General features: G+C 38.9%; 1 protein-coding gene across 1 annotated transcript; it reads left to right on the top strand.

The window, feature by feature from the left end:
• Positions 1–178: 178 nt before the first annotated feature.
• gak (cyclin G associated kinase) lies at positions 179–27336 on the top strand. The gene is made up of 29 exons (XM_088423691.1): positions 179–652; positions 1778–1839; positions 1957–2016; positions 2399–2513; positions 4944–5086; positions 6253–6378; positions 8097–8186; positions 9284–9419; positions 9493–9605; positions 11626–11743; positions 12125–12242; positions 15788–15837; positions 15936–16084; positions 16474–16596; positions 16685–16818; positions 16904–17098; positions 17690–17807; positions 17967–18046; positions 18719–18912; positions 19007–19174; positions 19929–20095; positions 20281–20488; positions 21094–21267; positions 21337–21474; positions 21573–21659; positions 23885–24169; positions 24258–24406; positions 24987–25163; positions 25424–27336. Exons 1-29 carry the CDS (start codon positions 511–513, stop codon positions 25523–25525), a joined length of 3921 nt encoding a protein of 1306 aa, XP_088279817.1. The 5' UTR covers positions 179–510; the 3' UTR covers positions 25526–27336.
• The last annotated feature ends 346 nt before the right edge of the window (positions 27337–27682 follow it).

Genomic DNA, 27682 nt, shown 5'->3' with positions numbered 1-27682 from the left:
ATATATATATATATATATATATATATATATATATATATATATATATATATATATATATATATATATATATATATATATATATATATATATATATATATATATATATATATATATATATATATTTAAGTAAAAACGCAAAAAACCCAAGAAATATTCAAATACAAACTACAAAATTAAAAGATTCTCTACTTCCGTTCACATGATCTCGACGTCACAGTCCGTCGCGGAAGTCAGCGCCGATACGCTCTCACGTGATCGGCTCGTGGTGACCTCACCACCCATCCCGGAAGTAGACCTAGCTAGAATGGAGTGACGGCTGTGGCCTCTCGTCGTCATCCGGACAACAGGAAGAAAATGTTACAAGAATTTCGACTTATTTAAGAGAAGTAGCAACGTGTCCGTTCGGACGCGGTCGGCGTCCCCAGCTATCCTAGGCTTGTATTTTGGTGGATCGTGAAAGAAAAAAAAAGGCCAAGCTTGGGGGAAAAACAAAAAAAAAATTGAACGAAAATGTCGCTGTTCCAATCGGCGCTGGATTTCCTCGCCGGGCCCGGCTCGGTCGGAGCTGCAAGCCGGGACCAGAACGATTTTGTGGGGCAGATGGTCGAGCTTGGCGACATGAAACTGCGGATCAAGCGGGTGATTGCCGAAGGTAAAAAGAGTGACATGTTCATATGTAGTGACAGTGGGTTTGTGCCAACGAGCATTGAGGAAGCTAACTTGCTAACATCAATTCACTTGGATATCAGTAACAGTTCCACTTACTCTTTCTGATGCAATTAAAGTGCTTTTCATATATTTTTCAAGCGACTGCATTCTTACCTGGACTGCAAACTGATGACGATGTTGCGCTTTGCGGGAAGCTTGAATTGTCTTTAAAGTGAAACGTTCATTCGCGCCTCACCATTCGCGAATCCACCTGTTTGCAGATACAGTATTTGTGTGTTGGATTACAACATATCCGTATTTGCGTGCAAAATTCGACCATCTGCTGTTTTTGTGGTGAGGCCAGAGCAAGTATTACCATTTTTATAAATTCGTGGCGTCAAGGAAATATGGTGATTAGAAAGTTACCGTTTTATTTAGACTAAAATTTATTCACAATTGCAGTTTTGCAGGTGAACACTTGTTTTTTATTTTTAAGATGGCGTCAAAAATGGTCCTAAGGAGTGGTCCTCTGTGAAGCTTACTCTTGTAGGCCAGATCACGGATGGAAGCAAATGTAAAAGTGTGATGAAACCAATTGAGTGACTAAAAAAATGTAAAGCAAAAAATAAGTGAGTAACAATAAGAGCCAATGAAAACATAAGCAACAAACTAGCTAGAAGGGTAGAAACAAACAACCAGTTTAAGACACCAAAGCAAAAAAAGACCTTCGACACGTTAGTAACAATGTTTTTAGGGTTTAGTCCTTGCGGAACAAATGCAGTAGGTAGTGGTAAGAATTAATGCAATAATAAAAATCGAGGTAAGGTGAAGCAACCAAGTTGCTGTAATAATTAAAGCAGCAAATCAAAAAAGTTAGTGACACACCATTTACGTTAAATTACATTCTTGCGGAACAGACACACCTGAGTAATAAGAATTCAAGCAATTAATAAAGGAGCAGGAAAAGTTGAGAAACAAACACAACCAGGTAATGATGAGAATTAAAGTGACAAAGGAGAAATTTAGCAACAAAATATTTTGGGGGTGGATTTTTTTTTTGTTTGCAAGAGAAGAATTAAAGCAAAAAATAAGAACGTTGAGAGAATCATTAACCGCGTGTTTTCCTCAGGTGGCTTCGCTTTTGTTTACGAAGCCCAGGACATCAGCACTGGTAAAGACTACGCTCTTAAGGTAAGAAGAACCTTGTTGAATACAAGCATCCAGTGCTTTAATTTGTACTAGTTTCACTTTTATATACTTTATTACCAAAATGCGTACATCAAATTCTGCTTTTTGGTTTTGTTTCAGCGACTCTTGTCCAATGAAGATGAAAAGAACAAGGAAATAATCCAGGAAGTTTGCTTCATGGTATGTAAAAAAGTCGTCTTCTTTTTTTTAAGTCAACCAGTTATAAGCCCAACAAAAAAGTAGTTGAACAATATTTCATTTATCATAAATAAATCTTGTTCAGACTGTTCAGACAACTATAATGTGTACCATTTACTGACTGATGATGCTTTATCGTAAACTTCATCCATGGCTTGTGCATAACTTCCTTAAATTGTGAAATTAAGTTGTTGGCATCAATTACAAGCAAATTCTGTGAACAACCCATTCAACATTATGCCACTTGTACGCCTTTAAGTACATTTTAAAATCATCAATCTTTATAATGATGACTTAATTGAATGTATTCAATAATCCATCCCAAAGTTGTTCTAAAACTTTCCTGAATGTACCACTTTGGCAGAAAAAACTTTCAGGACATCCCAACGTTGTCCAGTTCTGCTCGGCCGCCTCCATCGGTAAAGAGGAGTCGGACACAGGACAGGCCGAGTTCCTCATCCTCACTGAACTCTGCAAAGGTAAATTCATGGCAGTGGCGTGTATTTAACGCTGAGTCGTCACTTTCTGCTCGGAGATGACGGTGACGAAACCCCTGCCTGTCCGTCTACGACCTCGCTGAACCTTCCCCCACTTCCTGCCTGCTCACTCGGGTGTTTTACTATTGCTAGTTTCAATGCTTCGGGGCAACTTTTCTATTCCTGTTTGAAATGAAAGGAGGCACTAAAAATCCATGAAAGTGCTTGTTGTGTGATTTCTCGTGTGCATGCCTTGGCCACTGGGGAGCAGTATAACATATGTGTTTACACAAAGAAGACTGTTGCACCAGCTCAGTAAGCTCCAGTAATATTTAGGGCCCGACCATGTGGATTTTTTTAGACCTTCGTTTATTTCGGAATTTGACAGATACGAGAAATATGGTAACCGATTGATCAGGTGGTCAGTTAAAATAAATTATATACAGTAGGCCCCCGGTTTACGAACCCCCTGTCTTACGTATTTTTCATCTTAGGACGTGGACCGCGGCGTTTTTTTGTCCCCCTCCTACATAAAAACCTTTCGTCTTACAAACCATCCAACATGCTGGTCAGTGTGTCCGCTCTATTTTTTTCGCTTTGCTGCATCAACAAAAACAACTTTTCTCGCATGTCATGGAAATGCCGATATGCTATTGGTCAATTAAGGCAGTCACGGAAATGCCGATATACTATTGGTCGATTAAGGCAGTCAGGGAGATGCCGATATGGATTTGGCCGACGTCACGTCAATCACAGAAATGCCGATATGCTATTGGCCAAACTCCCTCACCTTGCTTGATGGTACGAGCTGGTCGGTGTGTTATGAAGACTTTGCAAAATTTATCTGTTAGACATGGCTTCTAAAATTGCAAGTGGCGGTAATAGAAGAAGTTATAGGATGATGACAGTAGAATCGAAGCAGGAGATAATAAAAAAATACGAAGGAGGTGCACGCATAGTTAACCTTGCTAGTGAGTATGGCCGTAACCGCTCGACAATCCGTACAATTATCAAGAACAAGGAAGCCTTTAAAGCAAGCAAGTGTTGGAAGGGCATGACTTTCCTTGCCAGGGGACGGACCTCGGTCAACAACATAATGGAGAGGCTTCTTCTATTATGGATTAAAGAGAAGGAAATTGCCGGTGATATGTTCTCATTTTAAAAAAGTTCTTGTTTAAAAATAAGTTCTCGTTTAAACAAAACAACTCAGTTTAAAAAAAGTTCTCGTTTGAAAAAAAAAATTCTCGTTTAAGAAAAAAATAATTCTGCTGGTTCGGCTCCCCTCCGCCTCCACCCACCACCAGCTCAATCACGTCGCCCCAAAGGTGAATGTCATTTTTCCTTTGTATATTTATGTTATTTAATTTAACTGTACAGTAGATTATGTTACTAATTTTTAATAAGTGTATAAAGTCGTGATGTTTTTACCTAAGGTTTTACGCGTTGCACGCATTCACTAATTAACATAGGTTTAGATTGCCCGTCATACGGCCAATTTGAGTTACGAGCCTAGCCGCTGAACGGATTATGGTCGTAACACGGGGGCCCACTGTATATGTATAAGTGTGTGTATATATATATATTTTTTTTTTTTGTTGTGAAAAATCCATGTATGCATAAGAATCCCTGCAAAAACAGTTTTTGATTTTTGCAGATTTGAAAAGGGTTGACATTATGCAATTAAATTGAACAGCCAATTAACAGTTGGGTGATTAGGAATCACCAAGATTGAAAAATACATCCCTAAGTGGTGTTATTTTTTCTACTTGTGTTTCTACACCATTTGTGTTAAACTGTTTTAACTTTTGCAACATCAATGCTGATATTTTTTAGCATGTCCATGGCACTTTCCATGTAGTGTTAGCATTAAGATGGCTGACTATCTTAAGCTTGAATGCCAGTTTTAAATTCACAATGTGTAATTCTCTTCATTGACAGCAAACCTCAGATGGGTGTGGCACTAATAAAAAAAAAACAAAATAGTGTTTTTTTGTGGAGTTTGATGCCTCTAGTACACTTACGCAAAAATGATGTTTGCATTTAAAAACAAAAAATGATCTGAGGGATGGTTGCTGGTCATGTACAGTTCTGCTTCATTCCTCTAGGTGGTAGTAAATGCATTTCAAAGCAAGTGTATTAAAAATATATTCTTGTCATCTTTCTTACATTACTATTTTGTATCATAATTTTCCGTGTTTGGAGGCAGTATAAAAATGTTGCTGGTAAAATCAGCTAATTTCCACCTTTTTTCGGTGTCTCGTGAAAGTGCGATGTTTACATATGCATCCAAACCTACCTTGTAAATATGTTTTGTAGACAGACTCAAATACAGACCTTTGTACATTCCATGGTCCTGTTCTGTGTAAATGACAGTGACACAGAACGTGGTGGGAATGATGTCGACCCCACTAAGGTTTCCTCTCACCCCTCCAGGCCAGCTGGTGGACTTCTTGCGGCGAGTGGAGCAGCGCGCCCCTGTTTCTTGCGACACGGTACTCAAGATTTTCTACCAGACGTGCCGCGCTGTGCAGCACCTGCACAAGCAGAAGCCCCACGTCATACACAGAGACCTCAAGGTGGGCTACACCTTTTAGAAAGAACCACATCTTATTTTCATGCATAGTGTCGCACAGCTTCAAAATGACTTGTCTTTAGAAAATTGAAAAAATCAGCATCATGCTTGATTTGGCATCATGCTTGATTCAAAGCACTTGAATCGTCGGAATTGAAGGTGAATTTTCGTCGCTGACTGCTTTTTTCCGCAACTTGGCATTATAGAGATCGATTTTGAACAAAACAGGCTTACGTAAATGTGTTTGTCAGGTAGTCATAATATCGTCTTTTCAGAGCAACACATGCCAAATATAAATCGGTTTGACATTGCTGATGAATCGCTCTTTCTTTGAAATGAAATAAATTCAATATTTGGGCTTGTATGTCATTTAATAGGAATACAAATTGTAAAAGCTATATCCATGACATATAAAATTTCTATCGTAATCCCACTGAAATATAAATGATTTAGTAATTTTTCCCCGCATCGAGAATCATATTTCACCTAATATTAATTTAGATTTCAATTGCAATAAGTCAGGTATTGTTTATTCTAATACAGATTACTTTTACTTAATTTATTAATTGCTTTTATTAAAATATAAGAGGATGTTGGAAAAAGCGATTACCGGTATATTAAATCACAGTAGCAATATTGAGTGGGAAGAATTTGCTATTAGACTATTTTTAAAAAATCGTTCGTTTGAATTTTGAGCACTTTCATTTGGTTTCTACTGTGGGAAATGACCAATGGTATAATTTTGTGTGAAAATAAGTTTGACGACAATTTGTCAGCCAAATCAAATATAAAGCCTATCCAATAATGACAATAGTATTTGCAGCGCTTTGCTCGTCCACATTTTATAATTGGTCATTATTATATTATATACATGGTTTTCTTAAAAAAAAAAAAAAACCTCCCCACAAATGTAAAAATAAAGCTTCATGACGCATTTGTCTCCATGATAACATTAAAAAAAAAAAAAAAAAAACTCGTGCAAGAATAAATAAGCAGTCATAGGTTTTGCTCCATACCACAGAAAAAAAATATTATTTTTCTGCAAAAGTATATAAGCAGTCATAAGTTTTACTCAAAATCCCAACTCAATCCATTTTACACCCTCGCGTAGTTATTGAGATGCATCGAGAAAGTTGAGCTGGGCGCGATGCCATTATCTCTCCCTTGCAGATTGAGAACCTGCTGATTAGTAACCAAGGCACCATCAAACTGTGCGACTTTGGCAGCGCCACCACCGTGGCTCATTACCCCGATTACAACTGGTCTGCACAGAAGAGGTCCATGGTGGAGGACGAGGTACGTGCGCAACGTCGCACTTCTTTGCCATCTTTTGCATTTCAAAGGGATTTTGAAGTTTACTCTTGGCTTCTGGGAATGGTGTCAAATTAATGAAGGAAAAAAGTCTCATTGAAATGCATTCGGAGACTGTCAAGCAAAGGGTAAAAGCAACGGGTGGCACTGTCAGCCTTCAGCAAGCAGAAACGTATATTGTGTTTTAAAAAAGCACCACTAACTACATTTATCTACGGATTCAGGAAAAAGGTGCAAAGGAGTGTAAGTAGAGGAAAAGAATGCAATCTAAACTATTACGTTAATAAACCACTTTATGTGCATTATTTTAGTGACTACTATATCTATTTCAGAATTATTTACATATCTTGTTCTCAATGTGAATAATTATATTTTTCTTATCTTCATGCTTTATCGTTGTGTATTTTGTTCTAAATTGTTAAATACAATTACTCAATTAAGATTTCCAATGTCATTTGTTTTGTATTAGTAATATAAGTCATGATTATATGTAAATATATTTATAAAACGGATTAATTGTTGCATAAGTATCGTGATACTGTATTATATTGTAGAGTTTCTATGTTTGTTGCTAATTTTAATATTGTAATTTGCAATATGTAGGGATAATATACTTATTTTGATTGTTCTAGAGATTGAATCAGGTATGTAATTGTATTCACATTAAATTTAAGTTCATGCAGTTTTGCCGAACAATTTTTTTGTGTGTTTTATTTTGTTTAACTTTTTTAATCCAATTAACAGGAGTTATACTGTAATTGTTATTATTAGAATAAAGGAAGTAACAAAAAAAAGGATCAAAATGTTTTTCCCCCACTAATTTACAGTGTTGAAATAATATATTACACCATAAGCTCATGGTAAGGCTTCTCTCCCATTAAGGGCCATTAAGATTTTTTTTTTCTTTTTCGTTTATGATTGCATCCGTTGGGGACTTGACATTGACAAAGACCAGACGCTTTTGATTCAATAAAGATGGCAGTCCAGGATGTTTAGTCCTGCTTTGACCGCAATGAGATGTGCACCAGAGATTGTGTTTGTAAACCTGTTAGCACATGCATCCGTCATGCCATTACAGCACATTTATTGCTTGATCATGTGCTCTCATTTCGTCCATCCTAAATCCGACATCACACTTTATCCACATTTTAATGAAAAATATCCCTATGAAATCTGTGGGGATCGTTTCCAAAATTACCTCATCCTACACATTCGCTTATCAAACTATTGTCACTGGATTGTCACATTTTCAAATTGGCCAAAAGACTTCACCCAAATTAGTCCAAGCATTTTCCCATGTTTAGCTTTTGTCCACATTTTACGCACCATTTCAACTTCAACTCATTCACCTCATTGACATCATTTTCATATCAACCTTCCACATTCATCAACCGGTTTAAACAGTTGCATACAGTATCTCAAAATGTTTAGCTCCGGGACATTTGCTTTCATTTTCCGTTCCCATTTTTGCTGAGTATAGCTACTGTTAGCATGTTCGCATTGTAGCAATCCTATTTGTTGAATTTGCAAAGGGGACAGGATGTTGATGTTTTACACACGAAAAAATCCAAGCTCTCAAAATGTTAGTTTTGGGGCACAAAATAACAACCTGATGCTCACCGAGCTAAAGTCTTACATAAAACTTGTTCTGATTGTGTTAAACTTACTGTGTCGTCAGTAACTTTGTCCTTCTCTATTCATAGATCACAAGGAATACCACTCCAGCATACCGGACCCCGGAAATGATCGACCTGTACTCTAACTATCCCATCAATGAGAAACAAGACATTTGGGTCAGATCTCTGTTTTACCATAGAATTTTGTCTGTAATAAGTTAGCTGGCACAGTAATAACAAAAGCTGAAGTTTGGGCGCAGCACAGTAGATAAGGCGTCCTTCTTTTTGGACCACTACAGTTAGGTTCACAATGCAGCCTGAATTGACACAATTCCGATTTTTTTCGTCGCTATCCAGACTGCATCTGATCTTTTGATGTGAGTGTGAAAGATACATATCCACTTTTTTAAAATGCGACCCAGGCCACTTTGGTATGTGGTACTAAATCCGCCACGTATCTGATCTTTTGACATGCGACTTTCGTCTGAAGGACCAGGTCGCAATCATTCAACTCGTACATGCGACATGTCACAATTCTGCACTAATTAAGGCGGTAGCAGATTGGAAAAAACAACTATTGCGGAATGTGGAGAAGTTATTCATACAATATTCTGAGAGATCGAGAACAAAGTGTATTTTCTCCGTGTGTTTGTGTGTGTCTTCTTTCGCTCCTGCGGAGCAAGAGAGACGTTGCTGTCACGGTATTAAATGCCATGGCCAAATACCGCAAATTTCCCCTTAATTTCCAACTTGAATTTAACAGATTGAAAATATTGTGGCTACGATATGACAGCCGTACGGCCATCCATTGTGGTATTTCCATAAACACTAACGTTATCCGCGCCCGCTGTGTGACGCCACGGTGTCCTCTGCGCATGCGGGACACTTTTGGCCTGCTTGGGGCTCATACACAGGTAACATATACGTTGCATTTATTGGGAAATGTGAACGACCTCATGGAAAAATCAGATATCACAAAAAAATTGAACGTCAAGCCCAGCATTGTGAGCCTAGTCTAAGAGTGGAACTGGGCAATTTCCTAAGATACTTTGATATCTTGTAGAGCATGCAAAGACTGCGTTAAGATTCTAAAAGGGTACATTAAAGATAATAGTCCATATTGGATATGCATTATCTTCTTCTGTCCAATGTTGAAACTTAAAAGCCCTTAACCCAAACTCATTTATATAGCAGTACTTAATTTCCTCGCCAATTAATCAAACCAATAAAGTGTCAATCAGTTATCATTCTTAATTCCGTCCTGTCCCCCACAGGCCCTGGGCTGCATCCTCTACCTGTTGTGTTTCAAGCAGCACCCGTTTGAGGAGGGCGCCAAGCTACAGATCGTCAACGGAAAGTACTCCATGCCGCAGAACGACACCAAGTACACAGTATACCACGATCTCATTCGTAAGTGCATGTTTGGCGTCGATACTCCGAATTTGTGGCAGTATTGTTTTCGTCACTTTTTATTTTCTTTCAGGCTCCATGTTGAAGGTGAACCCTGTGGAACGGATCTCCATCACAGAGTTGGTCAACCGGCTTCAGGAAATAGCAGCTGCGCGAAACGTCAACCCCAAGTCTCCCATCACAGAGGTAGTGTCATCATTTACATCCCTTGTTCTATAGTTTTGTGAGTGTTTTTTTTTAAGACTCTAGTTTTGACCTGCACATGAATGACATCAGAACATTGTAGATGTAACAACCAACCAAAATGACTTCATGCATTGTGTAGGGGTTACACACACACACACATTGAAATTCTTCATGGACTCCAGCAAATCGATTTCTGCCTCAGTCATGTCAAATAGTGTGTGCGCCTCTTCAGCACTGACTCTAAGGAGCAGCTTCAATGAGCCGGAAAGCAAAACGGATGTGTTCACACCCACAACAGCGCAACCGCCTCTTTCTAACTGCATTACTTTAATAAAATAATCCCAAAGAAAGAAAACTCGACCTATGCGCAGTTCGACTCCTTTCTTTCATTATTTTCAACATATATTGGCACTGTGCTTGTAAGTATGTTAGTGGAGTCATTTATCGCCAACATGGACGCATTATTGACTTAACCCGGTTAACCAGACAGACTGAAATGAAAGCAAATCACAGATTGAACCCACTCCCTCATTCCGTCTTGGCATGGTGCCTCACATTTAGCAGTTAAGTCACGATCCTTATCCCAAATCGTGCCGCTAATGAGCAAATCCTCCACCAAAGTTGCGGCTTATTTAAAGCTGATTTCAAGGTCAGAAAACTGCCATTTTATAGCCATTATATCTTAATTCATCTTCTTATATAATTGATCACTGCCATCAAAATAAATGCGTTCACAGCTAGGGTTCCTGTGATATTTGAAAATCTGCAGAATAGAGAACATATATTTAAAAGCACAAATACACTGAAAATGTTTTTTGGGGGCCATAAACACAAAACGTTTTTGTTCTATTGGCTCACTCTTCGCTTGAAGAAGGTATGCACGTTTCAAAATGATGGATACTTATGCAGTGATCAAAACTCTCATATCTTTAACTAACTTTTTCCCCATTGAAATGAATGGAAATGTTATTCATTCGTTCCAGTGCCCCCCCCCCCCAAAAAAAAAAATCAAACAAAATAATATGCAATATGTTTTTAATAAAACACATTTTACTCTAATATTGTATGTTATTAAAGTATATTTTATGAATTAGATGATAAAGAATAAATGTTTTTTCACATTTTTTTTGCTTCAATTCAATGACATGGTGCTGATTCTTCTGGGGTGTACGCATTGGCCATATCGGGCAGTTTAATACCCAGACAGATAACACATCACATGTCAACACTCTAAAGTAAGCCACAGTAATATTAGTTGTTCTTCATAGTACATAAAGAAGATATGCCTGTTTTTAATAGTTTCATTGTCAGTCTACAAGTGTTGCGCTACAGTTCATATTCCAATATCAGCTGCCTAAAGAGTTACTTAAAATATTGCACACACGCTATTCCTTAGCCTATCAATGATATTTTGCATTGCTTGTTTGTATTAGGCAATATATATATATATATATATATATATATATATTTTTTTTTTTTTTTTTTTTTTTCTAAAGCAAAGTTATCGCGTTGTTTTTAATGTACAATGAGTTTCCTTTGTTTTATGTTCAGTTTGAGTGTTAACCTCACCAAGGAAGTCGCGAGTCCAAGACAAAAAAATGGACCGGATGATGGCCCGTCTTATAAAAATTACTATATTGGATCGCTCGTGTCTCACTGGCTTTTGTTTTGTGGACTTCCCAAGCTAAGGTTCGCGGGACAAAGTTTAAGAGGCACCGCTTTTCAGCGCGCGACTCTTTCAAAAACAAGGGCGGCGAGTGTATGTCAGGGGAAGCAGGCTAATCTGATTAGCGTTAAGAAGGGGTTTCCCTGCTGCCCATAAGAAGATTATTGTCCTCCGCCTCCTCCTGAACTTCCTTCTCAGATGTCCACTGACCACAAGGATGATCAGGAGAAAAACGGAGTAAATGCCGCGGATCAGCTTGGGGTTTTGTTCGAGTTGAAAAACTGTTTGAAAGGCATGATGTTGACCGCGTACTATTGCTGGCGTCCGATGTATGACGGCTACGAATGTCTGCAGCTCCTGGAGCAGAACGGAGGGTTTGGAAGTAACGGGGCAGTGGCGGCGGGAATGACGACGACGACAGCGGCTGTGGCTGCACCCTCACAGATACAGCATAATGTACACAGCAATGCAGGTGAGAGTCGCTTTTGATTTTTTTTTTTTTTTTTTTTTTTTTTTTTTGTGCATGATCGCACCTAGAGCCATATTTTTAAAAGGTTTCTAAGTTTGCAAATGTCAGCTAGTAGACATAGTTCTATTTTGGTACAATAGCTCTTCTCAGATTTTGCACTCGAGCTACATATTTGTAAAATACTTTTAAACCCTTTTTTATACTTGATAAATTCAAAATAAACTAAATGGTAAAAATAAACATTTATATAAATTGTTAATTGATTTACGAATGAAAACGAATTTCAAGTAAATGTTTATTTCATGAAAAACATACAAATACTTGCGTTTATGAAGTAAAACCAAATATATGTGTAACTTCCATTTTTCATCCACGTTTTGAAAGGCATCTACGATCCTGAGCAGTCAGGCAGCGGCTTCCTGGACATCCTCAAGGGAGGAACAGAGCGCTTCCTGACTAACATCAAGGATACCTCCTCCAAGGTCATCCAGTCCGTAGCCAGGTATGATGCGTGTTGTCCGGATATGCCGTCTAGTCCATTTGAATCAATCCTGTTTTATATCAAATGACATAACATGGGCATCCTCACTGTCTTCCCCCTTAATTTATCTGAGTGTATATCACTGTGTCCTGATCTACGTATTTTGTATTTTATTGTTGACCATCATATTTTGTTCACAAATACATTGCAACAGGTTTGAAAAGGACTGGAAATTAAATGGAGCTAAACTGGTAACTTTTCATTAGAATTTAATGGAATTAACTAGGTATTAAAAGTATATAATGCAAATGTGTCATATTCAATCATTAGTAGGATTTTTTTTTAAAGAGTTCTTTGTTAGTTTGTCACGTTAAACCCTAAAAATTCCTTGCTTATTCTGCACTTTCAGCGCTGGCCCCGCCCAAACTGATAAAATTATGACGATAACAGGCCCTCATACCGCCTCTACACCACCCTCATACTACCCCTGCAAGAATAAATTGATCTTTACATTTTTTACTTATGGTTTCATTCCGGGGTTGGGGAGGAAAAAATTTGCACCGGCCAGCTAAACAACAAATTTATTATTACAAAGTTTGACTGTAGAAAATGTCCAGGTGGCTAAACTGTGAGTTTGGGAGCACGGGCCCAGACAACGAACGTTGTAGTACATAATTCATCCGGAACTGTAGTTACGAGTAATTGGTTCCCGGGGGGACCGATTTGATAGGAGGAACGAATGTGACTGAGTGCGCTTCCTTGACACATCTTCTGATTCGTTGACAGCTACAGTTCATTTCAGTGTCAGAATAACGCCTGCTTTTAGCTTCCTTTTTCACTCCACTTCTTGACTCCGATACTGATCGCTACAACTTTATCTTTTTGTTGTTGTGGTTTTGTGGTGACTGTCGGCATGGCAGCTACACAGTGAGAGGCAAGATTGCAGTGAACGAGCTATTTCACTTCCTGGTTAGAAATCCAGCCACCACAAAAACTCATATTTCATAAAAAAAATTGAATTTCCAATGCACCAAAGGTAAGATTCCATCACTTAAAAGCAAATATTTAGGTGTAAAAAGCTTAAAGTACTATGATGAAGGCCCTTTGAGTTCTGCTTGTCCACGTACAAGTCCATTAAGGTGCTCAGACTCATTCACTGCCATGAAATCCAATCATTGACTGACATACTGTAATACAGTATATTCTCCAAGTACGTTTGTAATGATGGTGATTATAAATCGCCTCCTCCCCTGAGCAATTATTTTCAATTGGTTCAACGTCTGGCCAGTGGGTAGCACATTGTGTGTGATTTGCGTTGTACTCGCAGAGGTCACACTTGACTAAAACATAATAAATGGACAGTGTGAATCAAGTACCTTAAACTTTTAAACATGAAATCTGGCTTGTCCTGTAAAAGGAAGGTCTTTTCTAAGCGGTGCCTGGCAGAATTTCCATTTTCATTTCAATTTCCAGGAAGAAATGCTGTTTAAGCTTACATGCTCTTTTGTAAGATAACTGCATTGTTTTCTTTTTTCTCACCATAAGCACACAAAAGTTTTTTGGGATATTTTTTTTATTGTACTGAATTGATATAGCATATAAGATCAAATTGAATGAAAACCTAAAGAATTGAAATGTGTTTGTATTACACGAAAAAGAATCAAACTCGGAAAGTAAAGTTCTTAATTGATACCAAGCCCTAGTAAAATGTATGTTTTTATTCATGAGAAAAGTCATTGCTGTTGAATGGGGCGAGCTATGGACAAACAATAAATAAATAAAATTGAGCGTTAGTCAAGTTTTCCAAATTTCCAGTTTATCCATATAAATTACTGTTATTTCCAACTGAACGTTTTCAACTTTGAAAATTCCAGTTCTTTTTGATGACCGGGAAGGTATTTGACTATTCCACTGTTTTCCATCTCTTTGGGTGTATTCATGATTATCACCCTTTACATTTTGTCTATTTGTTTTTTCTTTCTCCTCTGTGTCCAATCCCTCACTATGTCACCATCTCCTAGCAACCCAAGGTAAACATTGAGCCTCGATCAAGCTCCTGTAGTCTGTGTGTTTGTTTTAGAGGAATTCAACTCTGCTACATTTGTATTGTCTGCAAAATAACAGCTAATTCGTGCTAACATCACCTCTTTTACGTCTCGCTTGAATTCCCACAAGTAAAATCACATAAACACACTGACCAGACTCATTTCATAAGCTTGTTTTGAATCAAGCACCTGTCGGTGAGTTAAAGGGGACATATTATGGAAAGCTGCATGGGTGAAGATGTGCTATGATTTCAAAACCCAAATCTAAGCGCTGCTGTTGGGTGCACAAATTAGTAATAGTTTTATTGGCTTTATTTTTGAATACATCCACACTTACAAGTAGAGACAAGTAGATGTAATAGTTACTTGTATTCCATATATAGGGGGTACTGTACACAAGCAATTTGCCATACAATTGACAAACTTCTATGGTTGCCTAAGAATAGGCTTAATCATCCATCTTGCACTTTCACGAAAAAGATGAACTTTTGCCTTTGCATTTTTCTCAGTAGAAAACAAGAGAGAAAAAGAAACTGTTTGCTCACGTTATGCAAAAAAAATCAACTACAGTCGTAATTTAAGACCTCCCTAAAAAGAAGTTCAACTAATAGTGTTGCCCTTCCTTGAAAAGGAAACATACTGGTATTGTTAAACTTTAACAATGTCATACCTGTCAATTTTGTATCTTCTAAAATGAAGATGAATTGTTGCACCTTCCTAAACATTTAACCTCTTTTGTCTGGATACCCCCTTTACTGTATGTATTTTTTTCAGTTGAGAAAATAAGCATGGCAGTAAAAAAAAGCTGCTATTATTCTCTGATGTTTGCGCCTTTTGTAATATGAATTTAAACGACATAATGTGTCTCCTTTAGATACTAAGAAACAAAGTGAATATTTGCATGACTGATTGCTAACTAAGCAATGTCCTAACCGGCGTTCAGTGCTGCCTAATAGAGAATCAATTAGTGTACCAAGTTATATAGCAGATTTAAAAGGAAAAAAAAACATGCACACAAATAAAGCTCTTCCGTGTGTGTTCTGTGTCAAATTATTTGCTTAATTCAAATCAAGATAATATTGAAGATTTGATGGACATATGTGAGCTACTCTGTTTTCATTTTATGTATTGATTACACACGTTAACCCTGATGTTATTTTTGGAGCCAAATTGACCCTGGTAAAGCAAATCAGATGATGTGTATTTTTTGTTGTTTTTTCGACTTGGCATGAAATGTGCCTGGGGCAACCCCAACCAAGAGCATTATTTCTACACATGAGAAGCAACATAACAGGAGAGATATGCCTTTACATGTACACAGTTTACAGGTATTTTTTACTTGAAATTTGACTCGCACTGTAACTGAAGTGCTAAACCACAACAGAATCTCCTCCTCTTAGGCTTTAAAATGAATCAACTTTACCAATAACCTATCAGCAGGGTTAATAAATTTTATTACAAGTATACTGTTTTCATCATTTGTTTTTTTTCACCTTTCTGGCCCTGTGATCTCTCTTGCAGCTATGCCAAAGGTGACCTGGATATATCCTACATCACGTCCAGAATAGCAGGCGAGTATCGTCTGGATTTGAACTCTGCACAACTTTAATCCCTTATTCGCAAGTGAATTTTGAATGTGTCTTTTTTTTTTTTCTTTTTTGGTGTGCAGTCATGTCATTCCCAGCGGAAGGAGTGGAATCGGCGATAAAGAACAATATCGAGGACGTGCGCCTATTTCTAGATTCGCGGCACCCAGGACACTATGCCGTTTACAACCTCTCCAAACGCTCCTATAGGCCGTCTCGCTTTCACAACCGGGTATGAGTCCATGTGGGCAGCTTGTCAGGATGGATGACTGTGACTCGATAATTTCTACTCTGACTCACCAATTGTGCAAGTGCCACTGTTCGACAGCGCACGTATTAGTGTTTTGGACAGTAAAAAAAAAAAAAAAAACCTGCTCTTTTAACATGAAGGTTTGTTAACTAAAGGAATGGAAATTATAACATGTTTTTTAAATTCAATTCATCAAATAATCAACAAAATAATCATCGGATTAATCAATTGTTAAAATAATCGTTTGTTGCAGCCCTAAATCTGAGTACAAGTCTCCGTATGAATCAGGCTTTCATGCTAACGTCTACGATGACTGACTAACATTATCACTTTGTTGTTTTGTTTTTTTTTTCATGTATTTTACGCTCCAGGTTTCCGAGTGCAACTGGCAGGTGCGGCGTTCTCCCAACTTGCGCAGTCTGTACAGCGTGTGCAAGAACATGCACCAGTGGCTCAAGCAGGACCAGAGAAACATTTGTGTGGTCCACTGCCTGGTAAGGAAGGAGAACAAGCGTGGCCATGTTGGGGTGTGTAAATGTCGATTAATGTTCTTTTTTTTTTTTCTCGTTTCTTGGGCTACAGGACGGGAGGGCAGCCTCAGCTGTAGCCGTTTGCTCCTTCTTGTGCTTCTGCCGCCTCTTCACCACAGCCGAAGCGGCGGTCTACATGTTCTCCATGAAACGTTGCCCACCTGGCATAGCCCCATCACACAAGAGGTGCCAATACCATTTTGTGTCCATTTTAATTCACAGCCAACTGACCATCTGTGCTTTTTTTTCTTTTTCTTTTCTTTTTTTTCAGGTACATTGAATACATGTGTGACATGATGGCAGAGGAGCCTATCATCCCGCACTGCAAGCCAGTTGTCATCCGCGCCATTACCATGACGCCCGTGCCTCTGTTTAACAAGCAGCGCAATGGCTGCCGGCCCTTCTGTGAGGTCTACGTCGGTGATGAAAGGGTGCTCACAACCTCACAGGAGTACGACAGGATGAAGTATGTTTGTTTTTTTCAGTGCTTCTGGTGACCTGCTCCTGAATATAGATAAAGATATCAAACGTGGGAATTTTGGATCAAATTTAAATTGACATTTCAATGTAGTATTATGCTATTTTAAAAAATGCAAAGGTTGCAATTAACTTTTAATTCTAGCCATTTCCAAAAGAGAACCTGCCAGCCAATTTTCAACATTCTGACTGACAGGAGTTAGTGTTTTATTTTTCTTTATTTTCAAATGGGAGCTGCTCAAATCTTTACTCTGCTGATTCCCATTAAATATAATTAAAACGTAGTCGCCGTCATTTGACGTCTATGGCACACTTTAGTGACATCAATGGCACTCAATGGAAAAAAAATATCATTTGACTGTTTTTCTTATCAAACAATATATTTTTATTTACATAGTGTTTTACATAGTGCAAGATATGTTAAGTGCTTAAAACGTGCAATCCCCACAATAGCAAGTGTTTCTGTGTTGAAGAACATTCAAGATTAAAATGTTTGTTAAAAGTAACTGTGATAAAGTATATTTTTAATGCATACCTACATTTGGCCCACACTGTAATATTGCTTGTGTTCTGTCTGCAGAGATTTTAAGATGGAAGACGGAAGTGCAGAGATTCCCCTGAATGTGACAGTTCAAGGTGATGTTCTGGTGGTGATATACCACGCCAGGTCCACGCTGGGGGGTCGTCTACAGGCCAAGGTCAAAATTAACATCTCTGCCAAGGATTTTATTTTTTTTTATTCCACATAATGTTATAACATTATAACCTAACATACGGATAGGTTGACAATATTTTTTTGTCATCTCATGATAGAGTTGTCTACTAATTCATTGGCTTCTCACTCTTTGTGGTTTCAGATGGCCTCCATGAAAATGTTTCAGATCCAGTTCCACACAGGCTTCATCCCCAGAAATGCCACCACTGTGAAGTTTGCCAAGTAGGTATCAACTCTGTTTTGAAGGAAAAATTGTTCTTTTCTAAATCAAGTGAATCTTTTTATCTGCAATTTCATGAGCATCACTTTCTTCTGCCACTTACTCTCGTCCTATTTGACTGTTGAACATCCACCATGTGGGTTTAAGGGTGTGTATGGTACTAGTGCAGCGTTTAAAAAAAAAACAACCAAAAAAAACATACTTAACAAATTACTTTGACTAATTTACTAAAAAAGATGGGGGGTTTTGTACCAAAGGCATTACTTCAGGAATAAAGAACTGTTTTATTTTATACTATAATCATAGAGCTCTAGTCTTTTTTTTTTAAGTAGCAAAACCATCCTTTGCATAATAAGTCATAATGTAAGTAAAAAATACTTTTTGATTTCACTAATTCGACTTATCTCACAAAACAGAGAACCCCCACCCATTAGCCTCTTGGAGATTTTAATTCTAATATATGTTTTATTTCTTGCAAATAGATAACTTAAGACTTCCTGTAGCATTTGGGCTACACATAAAATATTATGTAATATTTTATCCAATTAGCACAGCACTTGTCCCATTACTCATAGTAGTTATGTTTAAATTTATGAGATGTGTCCTTTGTAAAATGTCTCTAAAAAATTGAAAACCCCCGCTCCAAGATCAACGAATGACCTTCTTTCTGGCAGGTACGACCTGGACGCATGCGACATCCAGGAGAAATATCCGGACTTGTTCCAGGTTAACCTTGACATCGACGTAGAGCCCCGAGACCGACCCAGCGGAAAGACTCCGCCGTGGGATAGCTTCCAAACAAAGGGCCTCAATCCCAAGATCCTTTTTTCGTCTCGCGACGAGCAACAGGAGATCCTCAGCAAATTTGGTAAATGACGCCACTCGCACGTTTTGGGAACAACGTTCCTTTTTTTGGACCAACTCAATGTCATGATTTCATGATCATATTTAATGATCCCCAGGTAAACCGGAACTGCCTCGTCAGCCAGGATCCTCGGCCTTCTACGACTCCAGTTTACCGCCGCAGCAGCCCGCGCAAACCTCAGAAAGCTCGACCGTGTCGGAAGCAGAATCTCCCGTGAGCAGCGAGACCAACCCTAACAACTTCTTCCAGACGCTGGATTGGGAAGGTATCACTTCATTTCATTTGGTCTTTATGGCTGCAAAATTCTTGAAACAAATTCATTGCCAACCATTCAGGTGTTTTGTGACAAGAGAAACATAAAAACAACCAGCAGAAAGAATTGTCCCATTCTTTCGCCAGGTTAAGTTTGAAACATCAAGCATAACAATAGCCTTAATTTTACTTTTTTTTTTTTGACTTTTTTTTTTACTTTTCAGGTTAACAGATTAATTGCGATCAAATAATTATGAACATAGTTAAAGCTAGGCATGGGCTGATAATTGTTTTTTACAGTTTACCCTGATGTTAAAAAAAATCAATCTTTCAATTACTGCTAATGCTGTTTCCCTTGCTGGTAATAAGCACTTTTTTTGTTTATTTTTTAATCTAACAAAGGGGCGCTTAAATGAGGCAGAATATGATTGGCTGCTTGCAGAGTTGGCTCAACAGTCTGCTGCTTTGAAAATAATTAGATGGCGATCACAGTTTTTTATTTTATTCATGTATTACTTTCTTCTCTTTTTTTGTCTTGCTCTTTGTCTAAAAATAGCTTGCCAGTGACGGGGCACTGTGACATGCTGAGAACATTTAAAAAACAATTATTATAATAAAATAACTTCAGTGAGAGTGAGTGGTTGGATTTTTTACCCGACGAATACTTTACGTAAGCAGTTATCCGTTTTAAATGTATCCAAGATCCACAGTGTTTCTTTCCAATGGGAACTGACCTTCGTGACCCTTTTGTCTTTTCTTGTGTTCAGACGTGGGCGGGCCTCAGGATTCATCGGGCATCCAAACGGGAGGATCCTCAAATGAACAAGAAGACCAGAGCGACCAGTCGGAAGGAGAGTCCTACTCATACTCGGCCCCCAGCGGGGAGCCTCTGTCGCGGGACACCAGCGAGCCGCTCTTCGATGCCGACTTCCAGGTACGCTAATAATAGCATTTGACCATCCGGGGAGAAGTTACACAACACTTGCTCAATTAGCAGTCCATGTTACATTGACATAAAAATAAGAAGGGTTGAAAAACGTTGTGAACTGCACATGACTGATTAGCATTAGAAGCTAACATAGCAGTGTAGATCTTCACTCAAATGCTCCCACCCTACAGACTCCGACCCCCACCGCCGAGGACTCTCCTGCCGAAAACACAGCCGATCTTTTAGGTTTGAACTCAGAGCCCCAAGCGCCGCCGCCAACATCCTCTGCTGGCCTGAAAACTTCGTCCAGCCACAGCGACCTCCTCAATGACCTGTTTGCGCCACCTGCTGGACCCACGGCGTCGACCCAGGAGGACTTGTTCTTCAGCGCTTCCAAATGTAAGCATCTTTATTGTATTGTGTTCAATTTTGAGCCATTCTTAATAATAGTGATTCAAACTACACTTTTTTTTTACTATAAATGAGTATTTTCTATTTCTAAAAAATATTCAGAAGTGTGCCACCTTTCACTAAAATGTTGTCTTTTTTTTATGTTAACTTCTAAGTTGTTATTATGCGCCTTACTCTTGTTTATATGACTTTTAAGATGCATTCTCCAAGGAACTGTTGGTAAAATTAGGTTTGTTACTACTGAAGCCTTTTAAAATCGATTACCCGAATAATGAAATAATCACCCTCCAAGTTTTTTTATATAATCTACTAAGGCCGAACATTAGTTGAAGCCAGTGGATATCACGACTCATTATTCGGTATCTTCTATACCAGGGGTTGACAAACGTTTTTACTCGCTTGTCACAAAAGCTTCTAAAATTGGACCAAAGGGCCATCGTAGGAGAAGATGGATCTAGCGTTTTGATAATCCACTCATAAGAGAAAAAAATGCGGGATATCCAGAAAACATGTGGTTTAATTTCAATAGAAAGTCAACAAAAGCGTTTTGCCATACACTAAATAGGCAAGGCACAATATGCTTTTGTGCACAGCCATGAGCGATCCCTTCGACCCGTTTGGGATGGGCTCCAGCTCCGGCGTGGGATCCAGCTTGGGTTCGTCCCGGCAGGCCTCCGGACCCGACCTGTTTGGTGACTTGATGGGTTCCGACAGTTCGGCGCCAGGCAAAGCCGCTGCGCCTTCCAATGCCAGCCTCTTAAACCTCAGTGAGTTGACATCGCTTGGTGCTATATTACGCTGAGATCAATGTATTCATATTTATACATACACTTCAGATAAGTTAGCGAACAACGCTCCCAAGATGACATCATCGGCCAGTCACCCGGACCTCCTGGGCGGGTGGGACAGCTGGGCGGCGAGCACATCGGCAGGCATGAACGCCAGTGCTAGTAGGCCCGCTTACATCAGCACTGGTTAGCAATGGTTTCCTATTTAATTGTATTACCATGCAACCTGTTTGTTTTTGATTTATGTATTTATTTTGTTCACTGTCAAATCTGTGTGCTTGTAGCTTCTAGTATGTCATCCATGTCCAAGGCCAAGTCTCAAACCTTCGATCCCTTTGCTGATTTAGGGAATCTGGGCTCCAATGTACCAAGTAAGTGATAACGTGTCCCCTGAAATGTAATATTGATGATGAAAATTCTGACTTGACGAATTCTGGTTTGACCACAAGATTAATTCCAATCAAATACTATTAGCTCCGGTTATGCTACAAGATGATCCGGCTTCACTTGCGATACAATTCACACAAATTACAATTTCGTAACTTTGACTTCAATAACAATATGATGTAATCCACTCCATTTACTGTACGCTATAAGACATGCTAATAATTATGATACATGAATCATTCAAACTTCAGTTACAGTAAAGTCGGATTCGCTTTTATTACAATATGACCAGTCACTCTAATTATGATTCAATACTGTAGTCGCCATTTGCACATGGCTCATTCCAATTACTCTGATACAAAGCAGACTAGATATGATAGACATATGATTCACTCCAATTACAGAACCACTCATCATTACAACATTGTTTCACTTCAATTATGCTATGACTCACACGTTCTAATTAGAGCTGTCAAAATTAATCAACAACTAATCGGTTATCAAGGTACAGTGGGCCCCCGGGTTACGAACTTAATCCGTTCAGCGGCTACGCTCGTATCTCAAATTGCTCGTATAGCGGGCAATCCAAACCCATGTTAATTCGTGAATGCGTGCAGCGCGCGTCGAAGCCTTAGGTAAAAACGACACACTGTATACATATCTTAAAATTGAGTGACATAATCTGCTGTACACTTGCATTATATAATAAATACAATGGAAGCTTTCAAAGCTTTTACCTTTGAAACGACGAGACTTGAGCTGGGTGTAAGCGGAGGGGGGCAGAGTCCAACGCTCAAAGTCAACACGGCGATAGATATGCTATTGGTCTTACAGTGTTACAGTAACTCCTTCAGTCAGGGTGCAAATCACGCAGATACTAAAACATCATCCTCTTATTTCTTTCTTTACCGCTGCTAGTAATTTTAGAAGCTATGTCTAACAGATAAAGTTTGCAAAGTCTTCACAACATTCCGTTTTTCACTAATTTTCTTTCCTTCCTTCCATCCTGTCCCATCAAGCTAGATAAAGGCGTTCGGCCAATAGCATATCGGCATTTCTGTGATTGACGTGTGACGCCGGCCAATAGCATCTCCGTGAGTGAGACCGGGTGACCTTAATCGACCAATAGCATATTCGCATCTCCGTGACTGACTGATATTTATTCGCACTTTTTTTTTAAACGGTTGGAATGTATTGACAATTAATTTAAAAAAAAACACACATTTAAACCAATGACAATTCTTTGTCCTGCAATCGGCACATTTAATTTCATGTCAGCTGTTTTTCCCTTTAGCTGTACAAACACTACACTTAAATGGTAATATATTTAGACACCGTGAGTGAGACAGTCAGTGTGAGATTGTAAGACCAATAGCGTTCACGTTACCGCCATAAGTATCTATTAATGATTGTAGATGACGCATCTGCTGAATATATTGACGCAGTTAGGCGAGAACATTTCTACATACTCAATGGCCGGAATGTCGAATTGCTCGTAAGGCGAGAGGTTAGTTCGTAAGCGGAGGACAAAAATCTCCCTGATCCACGCTCGTAAGGCGAATTGTTCGTAAATCAGGGTGCTCGTAAGCCGGGGGCCGACTGTAATTGTAAAATATTTTAATAATAGACCAATTGTACATCAATCCCTCTTTTTAATATTGCTTAAATGTTGTTTTTTACTTACTAAACAGTAAAAAAAGAAACAATTAGTAGTACATCTCAAGATGAAAAAAATGTTCTGTTATACACTTTAATGCATAGTAAAAGTTGATCAGTTTTTTGAATAATCGATGGAATAATCAATAGAAGATTCAAATCTAAAAATACAGTGACAGCCCTTATTCTAATGTACTTAAACCCACTTCAATTGCCGCGCACTAAAATTTACACCACTCTGCTGATATGATTCACTCTAATATCAATTTTAATCACTCCCTTTGCGTGATTCACAATTACGATACCGTTCACGCAGATATGATTTGATTCAACGTGAGTCCGAAAAAACAGCATGATACAGAGCACCTATTTTTTCGATGGAATTTATTTAATGTGAGGTTTTTTTCTGCCCAATTTCTCAAGTATATGATTCTCTCCAGTTTTCATGTAGTGCAATTCATTGTTTCAATGTTATTGCCTTTTACTACTATTAAAAAGCTAAAACTGAATCAGAATAAGGCATCAGGTCAAGCTAAAGTGCTCAATGTTCCAGGTTCCACCAACAGCACCTTTTCCGGACCTCCCAAAACGGCGCCATCATCATCATCGTCTTCTTCCTCCGCGTCTTCGGCCAAGCCGCAAGGGTCGTCGTCCTGGCAAGGCGGCAAAGCCCCGCAGGGCCACGGCAAGCCCTGGCAGTCGGGATCCGGGTCCGCGCCCAAAACCTCGTCAGCCACCCCGTCCACCAGCTCTCAGGCCAGCAAGCCCAACTACAACCTCAACTTCCCCAGCGTTATCGGAGGCCGCGAGGAGAGAGGCGTTCGGCCGCCGGGATTTGGTATTTGGCCATCGTCGAGTTCGGCTCGCGTGCCTCACGCGTCGTCTGAAAATGTTTTTGTCTTTGCACTTTGTGTTGTCCGATGCAGGCCCCAAGCCCAAAGTCAAGGAGGATGACTTTGGGGACCTGCTGTCCACTCAGGGCTTTTCCTCCAAGACGGATAAAAAAGGGCCCAGGACCATCGCAGAAATGAGAAGGCAGGAGATCACAAAGGAAATGGACCCGCTTAAACTGCAGGTATTCAACCGGGCTGTCCACCACATTGACTCACTCACTCCTGGATGTTTATATTTTGCTGAAAAAGCCCTTCTCGACTTAGTTTTTTGTTTGTTTGTTTTGTTATTTGAAGTGTCACAAAAAACACGACAAAGCCTCTGCTCTGCTTGACATGTTCATTTCCTCCCGTTTTTAGTGTGAAACCATTTTTTTGGGATGAAACAAGGTGTGGCTTTTTTTGACTTTGCGAAGATATTTATTTATGTATTTATTTATCTCAACGATAAATCCTATGGATCAAAGCAATTATATTTATATAAAACAATAGCAATATTATATTATTATATTACTTTTATTATTGTTGCTGTTATTATTCTTATATTGCTCACATTTTTCTTTTTTCTCTAAAGCAAAGTACTAATATAACTTGAATTGCTCACTAAGGCCGCAAGATATCATTCAAAAAATTCTCCAGGCATGCAAAAACTATCATCATTTAACCGCCAATTTAACTGTCTTTGTATTGAATGTAGTTGCTTGTAACTCCGATGTTCTACTTCCCTTATGCATTCAGATGACTATTTGCCGTCTCTCCCGTTAGATTTTGGACTGGATCGAAGGCAAGGAGAGAAACATCCGCGCGCTGCTGTCGACGCTACACACCGTGCTGTGGGAGGGCGAGACCCGCTGGAAGCCGGTGGGCATGGCCGACCTGGTGACGCCCGACCAAGTGAAGAAGTTCTACAGGAAGGCCGTCCTGGTGGTCCATCCAGATAAGGTAAAAAAACAAAGATAATTTTCAGTCCTCTTTAAAGGAGGTCCACAGAATTCTCACTTTAGTTATTTTTGAGAGGCTAAAATTCTGAGAATTTGGACCATTTTAAATTAAACCACTTTATCTCATAATCAGTATAGTTAATCTGGTGATATGAAATAGTTGTTTAACCAAATATTTTTTGCACCTGTATTGTCCACCACTCACACAGTCATGTTGTCTCTTCCTTTTTCCCGTTTTTGATTCGTCGGCACCTCCTGCAGGCAACTGGCAAGCCTTACGAGGACTATGCAAAGATGATCTTCATGGAGCTGAACGACGCCTGGTCAGAGTTTGAGAACCAGGGATCCAAAGCGCTCTTTTAGTACGAAAAAACAAAAATAACCCACACACACAAATAGACGGTCCGGATTTGGACTGCCTTTGAACAAAATATCCAGCCTCATGGGGCCTGATTGGACAGGACTGAGCCCACATTGGGCCTTCTTTTTTTTTTTTTTGGAGGCGTCCACGCTCACACACCTTTTGCTATCTCTCCGTGTCCTTGCCACATCCGTGAAAGAAAAACAAAACACTCAACTGCTGACGGCAAACATTCAAGGAGTGACAATCGGGGAGAGAATGAGGAATTCTTGAATGCCGAGAAATTGTAATGAATTTTACAAACAAAAAACATCACGTTTAAAATGCTAATATCTGCTGTGTTAGTGCCTGTCAGTATTGCTGATAAGCATACAAAATGGCTGCCAAAAGAATGTGGTGCCATTTACTATTCTAACACATTCACTTTCATAGATTGGGTTAGTTAGCCTAGCGCTAATTTCCGACAAAAAAAAAAAAAGCAACCTCCACCTTAACAAAAGTGCTCTTTTTTTATGACGATTGTGGTATGCTATGTTGCTAACCGCTAACAACGTAGCTTGGAAAGATAGTGGGTGGCAAGCATTCTGTTTGCGAAGTGCTACCGCTAACTATTGATGGGAAATTGAAGCCTCGTTTGCAATGTTTTTTTTACTCCTTTTCACTGTGCTCTTTGTTTAAAAATAATGCAATAGAAAAGTATTACATTTCCTTTGTATCTGTGAACCACGAGTGCAGTCTAGAGCAGCAAAAAAATATATCAAAAGTGGTTTATAAGGCCTCACTTTCCCACCACTCAGTACTTACACTTAAACGACGCAGCATTTGGCGCTCACGACAATGTGACACTTAATGAAGGATGGTGTGCATGCAGTTAGCATCGTGCTGTACATCATGCACCCCGACAATCAGGCTTTTTGATGTGGCGGGTTAGCCTCATGCTAATCTTGTCGCTAACCGGATGTTCTCCGATTATGAAGCAATTAATGTTGAAGGGAGCGTGTCCGTTAGCTTGATGCTGTCCTAACTCGCCAATCACATGAACCTTGACAGTCAAGCTAGTTTTCGTTAGGCTAAAGCTACGTATGATGCTAACTAGGCAAAAAATGACCGCGTGAAGTTAGCATCGTAACGCTGACCACATAAGTCATACACTGAATGTCGGACAGGAGCTCTCACATGTTAGCATTGCTTGCTAACAGGTGCGAACAGGGCAGGCTTACGATTTTTGATTGACATGCATCAACCGGAACAGGGTGTGATTGATTTGAGGGTCTGTTGTGTACATAATTATTGTAAATACAACACATTCATCAAGTGACTTTGTGAAGATGATGTTTGAGTGACAGGTTCTTGTGCATACGGGTGCGTGTGTTTTCTAAGAATAATATCACACTCTATTGTTCATTGACTTCCTCGTTTTAGTTCACATTTTTACCTCATGGACCAACCCAATCATTTTCTTATTTATTGTTATTAGGGTTTTTTTCACATTCTATTCTTGCCTGATCAAAACTAATATTAATTGGGGAAAAAAAACAAAGGTTAGATTTTCATATGATAATATATTATAGGCCGTGTGGGGGACCACTTTGATTTCATTCCAAAGGTTATTAATATGAATGTGCTTTTTACAAATATATAAATATATATCACCTTCTATCTTGTTATACACTTTTATTTTTACTTGCTTTTTTTGTTGTTTTTTTATTTCAGTTGACAGTATGATCATGAGTATTAGGGCGGAAAACTTCATTACAGCTTTACTGCATCAAATTGTCATTAACTAATAAATATGAATGTAGGAAAAACATGATTCAAAGTTCTGTGGGAAACATATTTTTTCCTTTTTTTACCTAATGACCGCAAACATTTTCATGTCTGTTTTTTTTCCACATGGCCTAATCGGTGTCATGCTATTTTGCTAATTAGCTAACCGACTGCACTTTCCGAAGCCATTAACTCAAAGGACTCCCACCCACTCTAATATTAAAAAAATACTCTAAAAAATTTGCTACTTCACATAACTGAAGCTGTGTGCGGTACATTTTAAAAATTCATTCACAATGATACCTCGCTATAATGTGCTTTGACTTTTACGGCCTTGCTGTTTCAGACTTCTTTTTTGTGCTTTTTGTTTTTGCTGTAGCAAGGGGTTTTTC

Source organism: Hippichthys cyanospilos, chromosome 1 (assembly GCF_059441005.1).
Source record: "Hippichthys cyanospilos isolate Australia breed blue-spotted pipefish chromosome 1, RoL_Hcya_1.0, whole genome shotgun sequence".
Classification (NCBI taxonomy): Eukaryota; Metazoa; Chordata; class Actinopteri; order Syngnathiformes; family Syngnathidae; genus Hippichthys; species Hippichthys cyanospilos.
This window is presented reverse-complemented; position numbering and strand designations above follow the sequence as displayed.